Source organism: Agelaius tricolor, unplaced genomic scaffold, assembly GCF_023055355.1.
Source record: "Agelaius tricolor isolate 1412-34295 unplaced genomic scaffold, bAgeTri1.0.p SCAF_41, whole genome shotgun sequence".
NCBI classification, from domain to species: domain Eukaryota; kingdom Metazoa; phylum Chordata; class Aves; order Passeriformes; family Icteridae; genus Agelaius; species Agelaius tricolor.
Window position 1 is genome coordinate 2,634,903 of NW_027269301.1, and position 14,834 is coordinate 2,649,736.

Below are 14,834 nucleotides of genomic sequence, written 5' to 3' on the forward strand. Positions count from 1 at the left end.
GTGGAATTGCAGGGAAAAAAGGAGTTCCCTATGGAATTGCAGGGAAAAGGGAATTCCCTGTAGAATTGCAGGGAAAAGGAGTTCCCTATGGAATTGAAGGGGAAAGGGAATTCCCTGTGGAATTGCAGGGAAAAAAGGAGTTCCCTATGGAATTGAAGGGGAAAGGGAATTCCCTGGGGAACTGCAGGGAAAAGGGAATTCCCAGTGGAATTGCAGGAAAAAGGACCCCGTGGAATTCAGGGAAAAGGAATTCCCTGGGGAACTGCAGGGGAAAGGGAATTCCCTGTGGAATTGCAGGGAAAAAGGGAAATTTCTGTGGATCTGCAGGGAAAAGGAACCTGTGGAATTCAGGGAAAATGAATTTCCTGTGGAATTGCAGGGACAAGGGAATTCTCTGTGGAATTCCAGGTAAAAGGGATTTTCCTGTAGAATTGTAGGGGAAAGGAATTCCCCGTGGAACTGCAAGGAAAAGGAGCCTGTGGAATTCCCAAACTTGGACTACAAGGTAATTTTTGCCTGGATTATTACGATTTGATTTGATTTTTATTTTTCTTTGGCTCAGGTTTGGATGCTCAGGTGCAAATTGCAGATAGTAAAATTCAAAATACAAAGTGAGAAATGAGAGAGTGAAACCACAATTTCACTGATTAGTTTTTACTTGCAAATAATAACAATAATAATAGTAACAATAATATTAATAATAAAAGGCAGAAATCCATACCTGTGCTGAGACTTATTAAGAAAAACAAACCAGAAATAAATCTAGAAATTACAGAAACACAAAGCATTAAATATTGTCAATAATATTAAAAAAAAAGCACAGGGATGTGCACAGCCCCTGTTTTCCCGTTATCCTGAGGAAGGAAAAGTCCTGGTGGCATCCTGGGAGAGCAAATCCCTCGGGAGCGAGAGGGGCCAGACTCCGAATTATTGTTTAATAATAAATAATTTCTAATTGTTGCATGCCAGAAGTCACTGTGGGGCTGTGGGGCTGTGGGGCAGCATCCCCTTCTCCCTTTCCAGGGATGGTTCCACTGTCCGGGCTGGCAGGAATCCTTTGGATTTGGATGCTGAAATCATTTGGGGTGGCAGAAATCCTTTGGATTTTGCTGCTGAAATCCTTTGGGGTGGCAGGAATCCTCTGGATTTGGATGGTGAAATCCATTGAGATTTCAAAAATAAATCTAGAAATTACAGGAACAGAAAGCATTAATATCGTCAATAATAGGAATCCTTTGGGTGTGGCTGCTGAAATCCTTGGGGCTGGCAGGAATCCTTTGGATTCAGATGCTGAAATCCTTTGGGGTGACAGGAATCCTCGGGATGTGGCTGCTGAAATCTTTTGGGGTGGCAGAAATCCTTTGGATTTGGATGCTGAAATCCTTGGGGCTGACAAGAATCCTTTGGATTTGGATGGTGAAATCCTTGGGGCTGGCAGGAATTCTCTGGATTTGGATGGTGAAATCCTTTGGGGTGGCAGGAACCCTTTGGATTTGGATGCTGAAATCCTTTGAGATTTCAAAAATCCTTTGGATTTGGCTGCTGAAATCCTTTGGGGTGGCAGGAATCCTCTGGATTTGGATGCTGAAATAATTTGGGGTGGCAGAAATCCTTTGGATTTGGATGGTGAAATCCTTGGGGCTGGCAGGAATCCTTTGGATTTGGCGGCTGAAATCCTTTGAGATTTCAAAAATAAATCTAGAAATTACAGGAACACAAAGCATTAATATCGTCAATAATAGGAATCCTTGGGATGTGGCTGCTGAAATCCTTGGGGCTGGCAGGAATCCTCTGGATTTGGATGCTGAAATCCTCTGGGCTGGTGGGAATCCTCTGGATTCAGATGCTGAAATCCTTTGGGGTGGCAGGAATCCTTGGGATGTGGCTGCTGAAATCCTTTGGGATTTCAAAAATCCTTTGGATTCAGATGCTGAAATCCTTGGGGCTGGCGGGAATCCTCTGGATTTGGATGCTGAAATCCTCTGGGGTGGCAGGAATCCTTGGGATGTGGCTGCTGAAATCCTTGGGGGAGGCAGGAATCCTTTGGATTTGGATGCTGAAATCCTCGGGGCTGGCGGGAATCCTCTGGATCTGGATGCTGAAATCCTCGGGGCCGGCAGGAATCCCTTGGATGTGGCCGCTGCCCGCTCGGGGCCGGGCTCTGGAGCATCGGGCGCTGTCCCGGTGCCCGTCCCCGCTCAGCCCCGGCTCCCGGCGCCGATTGCCGCGGGCAGGGCCGGGCGCTGGGCACCGCCGGGGGTGGCACGGCCGGGGGTGGCACCGGGCGACACCGCGGGGTACGCGCACCCCGCCCCGCAAGCGCCGCCGCCGGGGCAGGAGCTGAAGGAGAAAGGGCCCGGGATTGCCCAGGGAGCAGGAAAGGGCCGGGAGCCCCCCGGGCAGGGTTCGCCATCCCGCACCAGCACCGGCACCGGCACCGTGCGCGGGGGCAGCGCGGGCACGGCCGGCGCCGGGCGCCGCTCCTGCCGCTGCCGCTTGCTCTTGTAGCGCCGGTTCTGGAACCAGATCTTCACCTGCGTGGGGCTGAGCTGCAGCAGCGCCGCCAGCTGCTCCCGCTCGGGCCCGGACAGGTATTTCTGCCGCTGGAAGCGCCGCTCCAGCTCCAGCACCTGAGCCTGCGAGAACAGAACGCGCGGCCTCCGCCGCTGCCGCTGCCCCGGCGCCTCTCGGGGCTCCCCCGCATCCTCCTCGGCCTCAAAGCGCGGGGCGAGCAGAGATTTCCCTGCGGCAGGGAGGAAAACAAAGCAAAGTCAGACCCAAATCCGGCTCTGTTCCCAGCGAGAGGGAGGGATCAAATCGGGAATGGAACCCCCTGGGAACAGGATGGAGTAGGGCTGACAGTTCATAAAGTAAAGGTTGATACGTGGTAAATTTAATATGAATTTGCCCATAATATTTATTGAGAACTCAATAAATTCCCCCCCATTTTTTCTATTTTCCTTCTTTTTTTTTTTTTTTTTTTTTTTTTTTTTTTTTTTTTTTTTTTTTTTTTTTTTAATTAAGCTGTTTCACGAATTCTGGATAAAAATCTCCTTTTTTTCCCCTCCTAATGACGCCTCTGATGTTTTGGGGCTGCCGCTGCCCGAGGGGCACAAAGAAAGGCGGGTACACAGCAGGTTCGAGCATTCCAGACCCCAAATCCCCTTTCCCCACTATCCTGCTGTGGAATCCTGACCTCCGGCAGGATCTGCCTCCAGCTCCAGGAAAGCAGAATCCCACATTTCTCTGAATTTTGGCAAAACAAAAACCCCCGAAGGAACTGGGAATGGAGGAGGGAAAATCCTTAAATCTGAGAGGAGTTGCTGGTTTAGGGGGATTTCTGATTTTTTAAGGAATTTGTGCGGCAGAGGAGCTGCCGGGATCAGGTCCGGCCGCGGCTGGGATGCTCTGGGACACCCCGGCAGGGAATTCGGGAGTTCCAGGGGGTGCCGAAGGCTCTGGAAGCAGGATAGTGGGGAAAGGGGATTTGGGATCTGGAATGGGATCGAACCTGCTGTGTACCCGCCTTTCTTTGTGCCCCTCGGACAGCGGCAGCCCCAAAACATCAGAGGCGTCATTAGGAGGGGGAAAAAAGGGAGATTTTTATCCAGAATTAATTTTATCCAGAATTTATCCAGAATCCGCCCCGGGCCCCCCTCTCCCTGTCCCCCTCCCAGTCTGCCCAGTGCTCCCGCTCTGTCCCCACTGGTTTCCCCCTCTGCCGCCGCCGGGGCTTCGGGAAACGGGAGCAGAGGGAATTTGGGGATTTTGGAGAAGCGGGACAGCCCCGATTCCCCTCGGGGATCCCCGGCGCTCCGGGCCGGGCGTGTCCCCAGCGGGGCCGGCTCACGGAGCGCGACACGGGGGTGACATCGACAGCGGCGGCCATGGGCGACCTCGGGCAGGAAAAACTCCTAAAAACCCCAAATGCAGCCCCCAGCTCCATCCACCCCCGGACCGTCCCGTTTCCCCGAGAGCAGCCGGAGCTGCGGGGATGCGCGAAAATGCCCCAAACAACCGTAAAAAAAACCAAACCAGCGGGTAAAAAAGAGGGAGATAAAGGGAAAAGGGAGGGAAAAGGGGAAGAACCAGCGGGACCGGCGGGGGCGATGTTGTAGCGCTGCCCTCGGGATCCGCGCCGGGGGAACGAGAGCGGCTCCGCGGGGTCCCCCCGGTGCCTCCCCGCCCGTCCCGCAGGGTCCCGCGGGCACTCACGCGGCCGCGGCTCGTCCTGCCCGGCTCGGGGACCCCCGGGAGCCTCCAGCTTGAGGATGTCCCGCACCGAGAAGGGCGTGGGCAGCATCTCCGAGCGCGGGGGGCGCCGGGCGCTGCCAGCCCCGCTCCCGGCTCCCACCCTGCACGGAGCAGCCCCGGCGCGGGGGTTCCGCGGGGCGCGGGGGTTCCGCGGGGAGCAGGGGCAGGGCCGGGGGGCTCTCCCTGCCGCCCGGGGGGCTCCGGCTCCCCATGCGCTGCCCCCTGAGCCCCAGGAAGGAGCAGCCCCTTCCCTTCCCTTCCCTTCCCTGCGTGTTTCCAAAACAAGGGAGCGGAGGGAGGGGGGCAGGGGGTGCCGGGCTTTGGGTTGAGCCGCAATAAAACAAATCGAGTCCATTTGAGCTCCATTAAGGTCACATTAGCCGGCGGCTCCGGCAGATAAGCGCTGATAAGGAGCGCAGACCACCAAGCTCCTGAGGGAGGGGAGGGGACGCTGCGACAGGGACAGCTCCGGGCCCAGATCCCTCCCAGTTTGTCCCAGTTTGTCCCAGCGCTTCCTCGGCTGAGCTGGCAGAGCCTTACCAGGGCGGGCAGAGGGGTCAGGGTACCCCCATGAATTGGGGTCCTGGTACCCCGTGGGACAGCGCGGGGGTCCTGGGGAGCCCCTCGGGCCGGGGGTGATGCTGCGCCTTATCTGAGCCCAGGGAGCGGCGATTGCCATTAAAATTCCAGCCGGGCTCAGGGCGGGTGTTCGCTGATAGCCCTGACAGAGCCGGGCCGGCCGCGGCCGGGCTGGGCCGGTGCCCCCGCCCAGGGAAAGCGGCCCGGGAGGGGAGGGTGGGTAAATAAACGGCCCCAGGCAGGCAGGGAAGTGAGGGGCTGCAGCAGGAGGGAAAATAAATCCAGAGGCTGCGGGAGGAAAGGGCTCGGAGCCCCCCACGGGTCGGGTCCAATCCCTGGGGAACGCCCGGGCTCATTCCCAGCCCCTGGGTTTGGCCCCGGGTGCTTTCACATCCCTGCCCATGGGGTCCTATCTGAGGCATTTCCCAGCCTTTCCACCGTTCCCATTTCCCAGTGTAAAGCGAGAATTTTGGTTGGAAACACCACGGGAATCACCGAGCTCCCCTCCCCAGGTTTTCAGGCTCAGGGCTCAGCATCCCCTCAGCATCTCCTGAATCCCTTTGGTGGGGGAAGCCCAGACCCTGCACGGTGATTTCTTTTTTCTTACTCTCTCCTCTTCTTTTCCTTTCCTTTCCTTTGATTTCCTTTCCTTTCCTTTGATTTCCTTTCCTTTCCTTTGATTTCCTTTCCTTTCCTTTCCTTTCCTTTCCTTTGATTTCCTTTCCTTTCCTTTCCTTTCCTTTCCTTTCCTTTCCTTTCCTTTCCTTTCCTTTCCTTTCCTTTCCTTTCCTTTCCTTTCCTTTCCTTTCCTTTCCTTTCCTTTCCTTTCCTTTCCTTTCCTTTCCTTTCCTTTCCTTTCCTTTCCTTTCCTTTCCTTCCCTTCCCTTCCCTTCCTTCCCTTCCCTTCCCTTCCCTTCCCTTCCCTTCCCTTCCCTTCCCTTCCCTTCCCTTCCCTTCCCTTCCCTTCCCTTCCCTTCCCTTCCTTCCTTCCCTTCCCTTCCCTTCCCTTCCCTTCCCTTCCCTTCCTTCCCTTCCCTTCCCTTCCCTTCCCTTCCCTTCCCTTCCCTTCCCTTCCCTTCCCTTCCCTTCCCTTCCCTTCCCTTCCCTTCCCTTCCCTTCCCTTCCCTTCCCATTTTATTTTATTTTATTTTATTTTATTTTATTTTATTTTATTTTATTTTATTTTATTTTATTTTATTTTATTGCCTTCTTTTGATATTTTGCCATTTTTGTGTTATTGCACTCGCAGCCCACCCCCAAAATTCCCATTCCCACAGAGGAACGAGGCTGCAGCTTCTTGACCCATCCGCGGCTCCTCGGGCTGGATCCTCCCCCCGTGCCCGCCCTTGCCTCAGTTTCCCTGCTCCAAACGCCCTCCCCAGCCCTTTCCCGGTGCCCAGGGATCCATGACCGGCTCTGGCCGCTGTTTGGGGCTGCGAGCGACCAGGGCTCATTTTTCACCTGGGCGCCGAGGTGAAATGCTCGGCTGGGATGGAGCCGAGCAGGAAGGAGTTGGGGGAAGCGGCTTCATCCGCCCCTGGTGGCTCCGGGGTTAATGGGCGGGCGGGGTTTGGCTCTCGGCCCCCGCGGGAAGACGAGGCACGGCCGGGCTGAGGGATGGAAAATGGATTCGCACCCAGCATCCGTGTCCCAGGATGGCTCTGGGGCTGTGGCTGCCCCCACCCCTCTCCGTGTGCATCCCACAGGGCACATCCAGCCCTGCCCTGCTGGCAGGCGGCCTCTGCAGCATCCAGAGCCTGGAGTGAGGCTCCGAAATCACCTCACAGGCCAAAGCCTGCTGCTGAGCCTTCCTGGAGCCTCTGCGGGGTTTGCCCTGAGGCATCCAGGAGGGACCAGACCCTTCCCAGGGGGATCAGACCCTTCCCAGGGGGATCAGACCCTTCCCAAGTACCAGCCAGGGGGCATCAGAACATCCCCAAGTGCCACCTGGGGGGACCAGACCCTTCCCAGAGGGGATCAGACCATTCCCAAGTGCCATCCAGGGAGGATCAGACCCTTCCCAGGGAGGACCAGATCCTTCCCAAGGGGGGATCAAACCCTTCCCCAGGGGCTCGGGCCATTCCCAGGGGTCTCAGGCTCTTCCCAAATGCCATCCAGGGGGGGATCAGACCCTTCCCGGGGGGATCAGACCCTTTCCAAGGGGCTCAGACCATTCCTAGGGGTCTCAAGCTCTTCCCAAGTGCCATCCAGGGGGGATCAGACCCTTCCCAGGGGGATCAGACCCTTCCCAAGTGCCACCCAGGAGGGATCAGAACATTCCCAAGTGCCATCTGGGGGGATCAGGCCCTTCCTAAGGGGCTCAGACCATTCCCAGTGGTCTCAGGCTTTTCCCAAATGCCATCCAGGGGGGATCAGACTCTTCACAGAGGGATCAGACCCTTCCCAAGGGGCTCAGGCCATTCCCAGGGGGATCAGACCCTTCCCAAGGGGGATCAGGCCCTTCCCAAGTGCTTCCCAAAGCTCTGGGCCGGAGTTTGGGCCGGGATGCCCCCGGGGAGTTCCTGGGAAGAGCCGGGCAGGATCCATCTCAAATTCTTGGCAGGATCCATCATTCCTGGCAGGATCCATCATTCCTGGCAGGATCCATCATTCCTGGCAGGATCCATGGCCGGCGCTCCTCAATCCCGGCTCCCTCCGGCCGGGGCTGATCCGGTTACGGCTCTCCAGGGCCATTACTCCTCTCTCTAACCAGGTTAGGTGAAACAGGGAGAAAACCACTTGGGGCTGGGACGGGAGCGTTCCCATGGCAGCCGCATCCCCGCAGCTCCCGCGGTGTCGGATTTCGGAGCTATCGCTGGGATGCATCAGGAGCTGCGGCGGCCGAGCAGCATCCGGAGCGCTGGAAACCCGAATCCGCCTCTCAGGAGAGCCAGCACCCCCCCAGAGCCTCAGCCCTGCCGCATTTTGGGGTTTTCAGCGGTCAGAAGTGAGGGAATCATGGGAATATGGACACTGGGAATGCTAGGAGTGAATAAATGAAGGCAGTAATGAGGTGGTGCACAGGGGGCTGGGGGGGCCTCCGAGGGGTTTGGGGATGCTCTGGTGCAGCTGAAATCCAACTTGAAGGGGTTTTCTGCATCCTCTGCTTCCTCCCGGCTGCTTTCTGTCCTTTTCCATCTGCAAAATAAAAGCAAAAGCAGAGAGGATGGGAGTGAGAAGGAGCTGCAGGGGGATGAGGGGAGGACATTCCCTCCCCAGGGCTTTCTAATGAACATCAGCAGGGAAAAAGAAGGAAAAAATCTTCCCTTTCAGAATCTATGGGATAAAAATATGAAACTTTAGTGCATTTTCATGGGAAAGCCGTTCTGTGACTCTGGGATGGAGCTGGGTGTCAGGACATCCTGATGAGCCCCAAACTGGGCCAGGCTCTCATCTCCTGTGGCCATTTAATCTCTTTTTCCCCAATTTTTCAATTTTGAGCACTTGCCCAGTGCTCTCCATCACTGCTCTGTTCCTGGATTTTTTAGGACCTGTTGGAATCAGGGGGATGAAGGGGACACAGGTTTGGTTTCTCAGCTGCTGCTCCTGGGATTTCTGGGCTTTGGGATGGGCTCCAAGAGCAGAGCCCTGGCTGGAATCGTGAGCCAGCAGTGCCCTCTGCTTGGCCAGCCGGGATCTGCAGCTTCGCTTCTCCAAATCCCCAAAATCGGGGACGGAAAAGGTGGGAAAATCCCCCTGTGCTCATCCAGCCCCCGTTAAAGAGCAGCGGGGCAGTGGCGGCTGCGAGCGGGAATTGCTGATTTTTGGGGCTTGGCTGTGTCACGGGAGACAAAATCCAGCGGGGCTCAAAGTGCTCGGAGTTATTTTTGAACGGGATTTTTTCGGTGAAGCCTCGTGGATAATTGGGGTCGGGGCTGGCGGTGGGAGCGGGGTGAGGGAGGGAAGGAACCGGGAGATGCCGGGGGAGGAGCGGGGAGGCTCCGGGGCTGCGGGGACTCGGTCAGCAGGTGGCACAAGAGGCGTGGAAAAAACAACAACAAAAAACCAAAAAACCAAAAAAACAAAAAAACCCCCCAACCAAACAACAACAACAACAACAAAAAAACCCCAAACAACACCAAAACCAACCAACCAACCAAACAAATAAAAAACCCAAACAAGCCCCCCCAAAAAACCAAAAAAACCCCAACAACAAAAAACAACCAACAAAAAACCAACAAAAAACCCGCCAAAAACAACAACAAAAAAAAAAAAAAACAAAAAAACACCCCAACCAAACAACAACCAAAAAAACCCCCAAACAACACCAAAAACAAACAAAGAAATAAAAAAAACCAAACAAACCCCCCCAAAAAACCAAAAAAACCCCAACAACAAAAAAACAACCAACAAAAAACCAACAAAAAACCCGCCAAAAAACAACAACAAAAAACCAAAAAACCAAAAAACCAAAAAAAACCCCAACCAAACAACAACCAAAAAACCCCAAAAAACCACCAAAACCAACCAACCAACCAACCAACCAACCAAATAAAAAACCCAAACAAGCCCCCCCAAAAAACCAAAAAAAAACCCCAACAACAAAAAACAACCAACAAAAAACCCGCTAAAAACAACAACAACAAACCAAAAAACAAAAAAAACCCCAACCAAACAACCAAAAAACCCCAAAAAACCACCAAAACCAAACATACAAAAAAACCCCCCAAAACAAAAAAACCCACAAAAAACCAAACCCCTAAACAACAACAAAAAAACCCCAACAACAAAAAACCAACAAAAAACCAACAAAAAAACCCCAAAAAACAACAACAACAAAAAACCAAAAAACCCCAAAAAACAAACAAAAAACCCCCCAAAAACCAAAACCAAACCAAAACAAAAAAACCCAAAAGCCCCCAACAATAACAAAAAAACCAAACCAAACAAAAAAAAATAAAACAACAAAAAAGCCGTGGATAAAAATCTCCTGGGGAAAAAAAACCAAAATAAAATAAAATAAAATCCAGGATAAAACCCCTGGGGTGCTTCAGGCGTGGGTCCCTTCCAGCTTGGCCGGTGTCTCCTGGAAATTCCCTGCTGGATAAGGGCCTGGAGCATCCCTGACTGGCGCTGGGAAGGGCAGGGTTCTCCCCCCTCAGAGGGTGGGGTGGGACAGGGATGGAATTCCCAGAGAATTTCTCCATCCCTGGCACTGTCCCAGGCCAGGCTGGACAGGGCCCGGAGCCACCTGGGACAGGGGGAGGTGGCCCTGCCCATGGCAGGGGGCACGGGACGGGCTCTGAGGCCCCTCCCAAGCCCAACTGTTCCAGAATTCCACGAATTTGGGATTTCAAAGCCATGGCAGGAGTGCTGGGATTTGCTTCCAGCTCTGGAACTCTGGCCACATCTGTTGGGTTTGGGCTTTGTTTTGCTTTTGGGTTTGTTGTTTTTTAACGGGAGATTAATTTAGATTAAGGAAAGATCCCTTGGATTCTGGCCCAAAAACGTAACTGAAAATATCTGGATTAAATAAGCTCCTAAACCCAGAATTGCTTCATTTCTGTTTCTCTGATGTCATCCCACGCTGAAATCCCAAACATGGCCCAGCTTAAATCCAACCCCAGAATTCCCAGAGCAGGGAAATGCCTCAGGAGTTATTGACTCTGCACCTCTCCCACACTTCAAATCAATCTGTGGGCACGGACACCTCTGAGGCTGCTGGAGGTCACCCCAAAAAGCCCAGGAATTGAATTAAAATAAAAAAAAATTGAAAAACCCTGGTGAAAGCCAAGGCTCTGAGGAGAAGCTGGGGTCTTCCAAAGGCTGCCAAGACAAAGAGGCTCCCTCAGACCAGAAGGGTGCAGGCTGAGCCTGCTCAGGGCTAGAAACTCCATCATGAGGGTCAGAAATCAAACCCAAGGTCAGAGATGGACAGAAATTTATCAAAAGATCAGGAACGGCTGGGAGAGCTTGAGCATCCCAAGAACTCCAAACTGGGACAGTGAGTCCTGAATCCAGGTGGAGGTGGATGATCCAAAAACTGACACTAACCTTAACCCTGACCCTAACCCTAACCCTAACCCTAACACTAACCCTAACCCTAACCCTAACCTTAACCCTAACCCTAACCCTAACCCAAGAACTCCAAACTGGGACAGTGAGTCCTGAATCCAGGTGGAGGTGGATGATCCAAAAACTGACACTAATCTTAACCCTAACCCTAACCCTGAACCTAACCCCAACTCATGACCTTAACCCTAACTCTAAACCATGACTGTAACCCTAACCCTAACCCTAAACCTAATCCTAAACCCTGACTGTAACCCTAACCCATAACCCTAACTCTAAACCATGACCTTAAACATAAACCTAACCCTAACCCTGACCCTAACTCTAACCCTAAACCTAATCCTAAACCATGACCTTAAACATAAACCTAACTCTAACCCTGACCCTAACCCTAACCCTAAGGCTAACTCTAACCCTACGCCTAATCCTATACCATGACCTTAACCCTAACTCTAACCATAACCCTAACCCTAAACCATGACCTTAACTTAACCCTAATCCTAAACCATGACCTTAAACACTAACCCTAACCCACAACCCTAACCCTAACCCTTTTCCCTTTAGCTAACCGTGACCAGTTTGGTTTTTTAGGACATGAAGATTCCATCTGGAGCAGGGGAAAGGCTGGAGAGGGAAATATGGATGCACAGGAAACAGGGATCATCCTTTGGAGCCACAATCTGCCTTATCCTGGACTTTGACTCTGCTTAAAAATGGAAATCAAAGAGGAAAAACATAAAAACTCCGTCTGTGGGGAAATATGCCATCCCCCATAAGCTCATACTGGTTTTACTGGTTATTCCAGCTGCTCCTGGAATAAAACTCCTGGGTCTCTCCCACTATTTTGTGCCTGAGGTTCTCCAGCCTCTCTGGTTGGATCCAGGGGGGGTCACAGAAAATCTCTCTGATGTTCTTTCCAACACCGATTTTGGCTTTTTTGGGGAGGAAAAGCCTTTGGAAATCCGGCTTTGTGCACTGAGGAAGGGTTGGCTCCTTGGAAAAGGTGGAAATTTATTGGGAAAAGTGACTTTTTGGGAGTCTGGAAGCAGGGAATCGTCCCTGTGATCTGCCCAGGAACACAGCAGGGATGGAGCTGGAGGATCTGGTGCCATCCAACCCCACCCATTCCATGGCTCCGTGGTTTCCAGGATTTCCAGCCCCACCATCCCATTGGTTGGAGTATCTGGTCCAACCCAACCCAACCCAACCCAACCCAACCCAACCCATTCCATGGCTCCATTGTTTTCCAGGATTTCCATCCCCACCATCCCATGGATTGGAGCATCTGGAGGATCTGGTCCCATCCAACCCCACCCATTCCATGGCTCCATGGTTTTCCAGGATTTCCAGCCCCACCATCCCATGGGTTGGAAGATCTGGTCCTTTCCAACCCAACCCAACCATCCCATTGCTCTGTGGTTTTCAGGGATTTCCAGCCCCATCAACCCACGGATTGGAGGGTCTGGAGGATCTGGTCCCATCCAACCCAACCCATTCCATGGCTCCGTGGTTTTCTGGGATTTCCAGCTCCATTATCTCATGTGTTGGAGGATCTGGATCTTCCAGCCCAACCCAACCCAACCCAACCCAACCCAACCCAACCCAACCCAACCCATTTCATGGCTCTGTGGTTTTCAGGGATTCCCAGCCCCATCATCCCATGGGTTGGAGGATCTGGTCCAACCCAACCCAACCCATTCCATGGCTCCATGGTTTTCCAGGATTTCCAGCCCCACCATCCCATGGGTTGGAGCATCTGGAGGATCTGGTCCCATCCAACCCAACCCATTCCATGGCTCCGTGGTTTTCTGGGATTTCCAGCCCCATCATCCCATGGATTGGAGCATCTGGAAGATCTGGTCCCATCCAACCCAACCCAACCATTCCATGGCTCCGTGGTTTTCAGGGATTCCCAGCCCCGTCATCCTCTCAATCCCTCACATTAATTTTTGGCCACTGCTTTCCACTGAAATTGATAAAAATACATCAAAATCTCAGGGTCCTGAGAATTCCCTGGCCAAATCTTCATCCCTCTGCATTTCTCCTGCCTTTTTCTCTGCTCCTCACCCATCCGAGCTCTCCCAATGGGAATCACCTCTGGATCCATTTGAGCTTTGATTTCTATTTTCAACAACTCCACTCCTTTTATTTTTTGAACTCCTTCCATATTCCAATAAAGACTCGGACTGCCCAATAAAGACTTGGACACCAAAACTCTTTAAATTTGACTTTTTTATTTCATTGCAGAAGAAAATCCAATGTAGGCCTCATTACATTATGCATCTTTAATTATAAAATTCCCGCTTGGAATGGCTGAATCAGGGCAGCAAAGACAATATCCTTCATTTCTCTGGGAGTTTTTCTTGTCGTTCATTTCTGTGGGAGCTTTTGTTGTCCTTCCTTTCAGTGGGAATTTTTTTTTTCCCTGCTTTTTTATTTTTCTCAGTTCCTGGGAGGCAGGAAGGGAAGTCTGGTCCCGAATTTCATTCCCAGCCCTTTGGAAGTGTTGGGGATCCCACTCCTCCTTCCCTCCCTCCCTCCCAAAGCTGGCAGGAAGGGTGAGGACTGGGAAAATCTGAATTGGTTTTCCCTTTGTGTCGTCACGAAACTGCAAAAACCCCCATGGACAAGAAAAGAACATCCAGTCAATCCTTTGGATCCTGGCCAAATCAAACTCCTGGGGTTTTTTCCAGGGGAAAATCAACCAGGATTTTAATGCTTCCCGAGCTCTCCGTCATCACCGAGCCCAGATTACCTTTTCCAGGACTCTTTTCTTCGTCACTGAGCTGAAATTTCCTTTTCCAGGACTTTTGTCTTGGTTATCAAACATAAGTTTCCTTTCCCAGGGCTTTTTTCTTTGTCACCGAGCCAAAATTTCCTTTTCCAGGATCTTTTTCTTCATTTTCCAGCGTAAATGTCCTTTTCTAGCACAATTTTCTTCATCACTAAGCCAAAACTTCCTTTTCCAGGATGATTTTCCTTCCCGTTTGTCCACCACAGAACCCAGATTGATCTGATCCCTCTGCTTCTGCACTTTTTTTGGGAATTCAGCTCCCTCCATTATCAGCACTGACCTAAATGTGTCTATTTTATTCCCAAATCTTAAAAAGTCATAAAATTCTGGAATATTGTCAAGGTTGGGAACTCCGGGTGGAAGTGTCCAAGGGAATTTCCAATGGTGCAAATAATGCCAATTATTATAATAATGATATATAAATATTAATTATAATCCGTTTATTTATTTTAATACTTATTTTAATCATCTTAATAATTTAATTAATTAATATTATTTATAATGGTGCGATTATAATGATTATTCTAATGAAAAATGAAATTAATAATAATAATAACAATAGTAATGTAACACTAATAGTGCAGGGGGTGGCATGAGTTCAGCTTTAAGGTCCTTCCAATCCAAACTTTTCCATGATTTTAGGGCAAGAAATCCTTTAACAATCCTCTTTTATTCCCAATATTTATTCTTACACTCTCATGCGATGGGAAAATGATTTTTTAAACTTCGTAGCAGCTTTTGGAGCAGAGTTGGAATTAAGATCTCACTTTTCCTCTGCTGATTATTAAATGTATTTTGATCTTCCAGTGGAAATCTGAGATTTCCTGATTGGATAAAGTGCACATGGAATTCCAGAATCCAGGTGTTTTATTTCCCTGCAGGGGCGTCACAGCTGCACTCATTAAAAAGTGTTTCTGCCTTAATAAGTTGGGTGAATAAAATGCAATTACCATGCCAGGCCATAAACAGCCAGAGGAGACAGCAGAGCTCTGATGCTCAATCAAAGGGAAAAAAAATTAAATTATATTAAATGTATATTAAATGTATATTAAATGTATACTAAATGTATATTAAATGTATATTAAATGCATTTTATATTTATATTTATATTTATATTATAAATTTATTTTATAGAAATAAAATTTTTTACCCTGCTGCCATCAACAGCCCAATAAAGACTCGGACACCAAAACTC

General features: G+C 51.0%; 1 protein-coding gene across 1 annotated transcript; it reads right to left on the bottom strand.

Annotated features, from left to right (window-relative positions):
* Positions 1 to 2,198: 2,198 nt before the first annotated feature.
* NKX2-6 (NK2 homeobox 6) lies at positions 2,199 to 4,303 on the bottom strand. Its single transcript, XM_071454741.1, has 2 exons — positions 4,216 to 4,303; positions 2,199 to 2,743 (listed from the first exon to the last, which is right to left on the bottom strand). The coding sequence occupies exons 1-2, from the start codon at positions 4,301 to 4,303 to the stop codon at positions 2,199 to 2,201; spliced, it is 633 nt and encodes a 210-aa protein (XP_071310842.1).
* Between the last annotated feature and the right edge of the window lie 10,531 nt (positions 4,304 to 14,834).

Coding starts and splice junctions, on each gene's coding strand:
- NKX2-6 (XM_071454741.1), bottom strand. CDS start 4,303: ATGCTGCCCACGCCCTTCTCGGTGCGGGACATCCTCAAGCTGGAGGCT. Junction 2,744..4,215: donor GCAGGACGAGCCGCGGCCGC/GTGAGTGCCCGC, acceptor TCCCTGCCGCAG/GGAAATCTCTGCTCGCCCCG.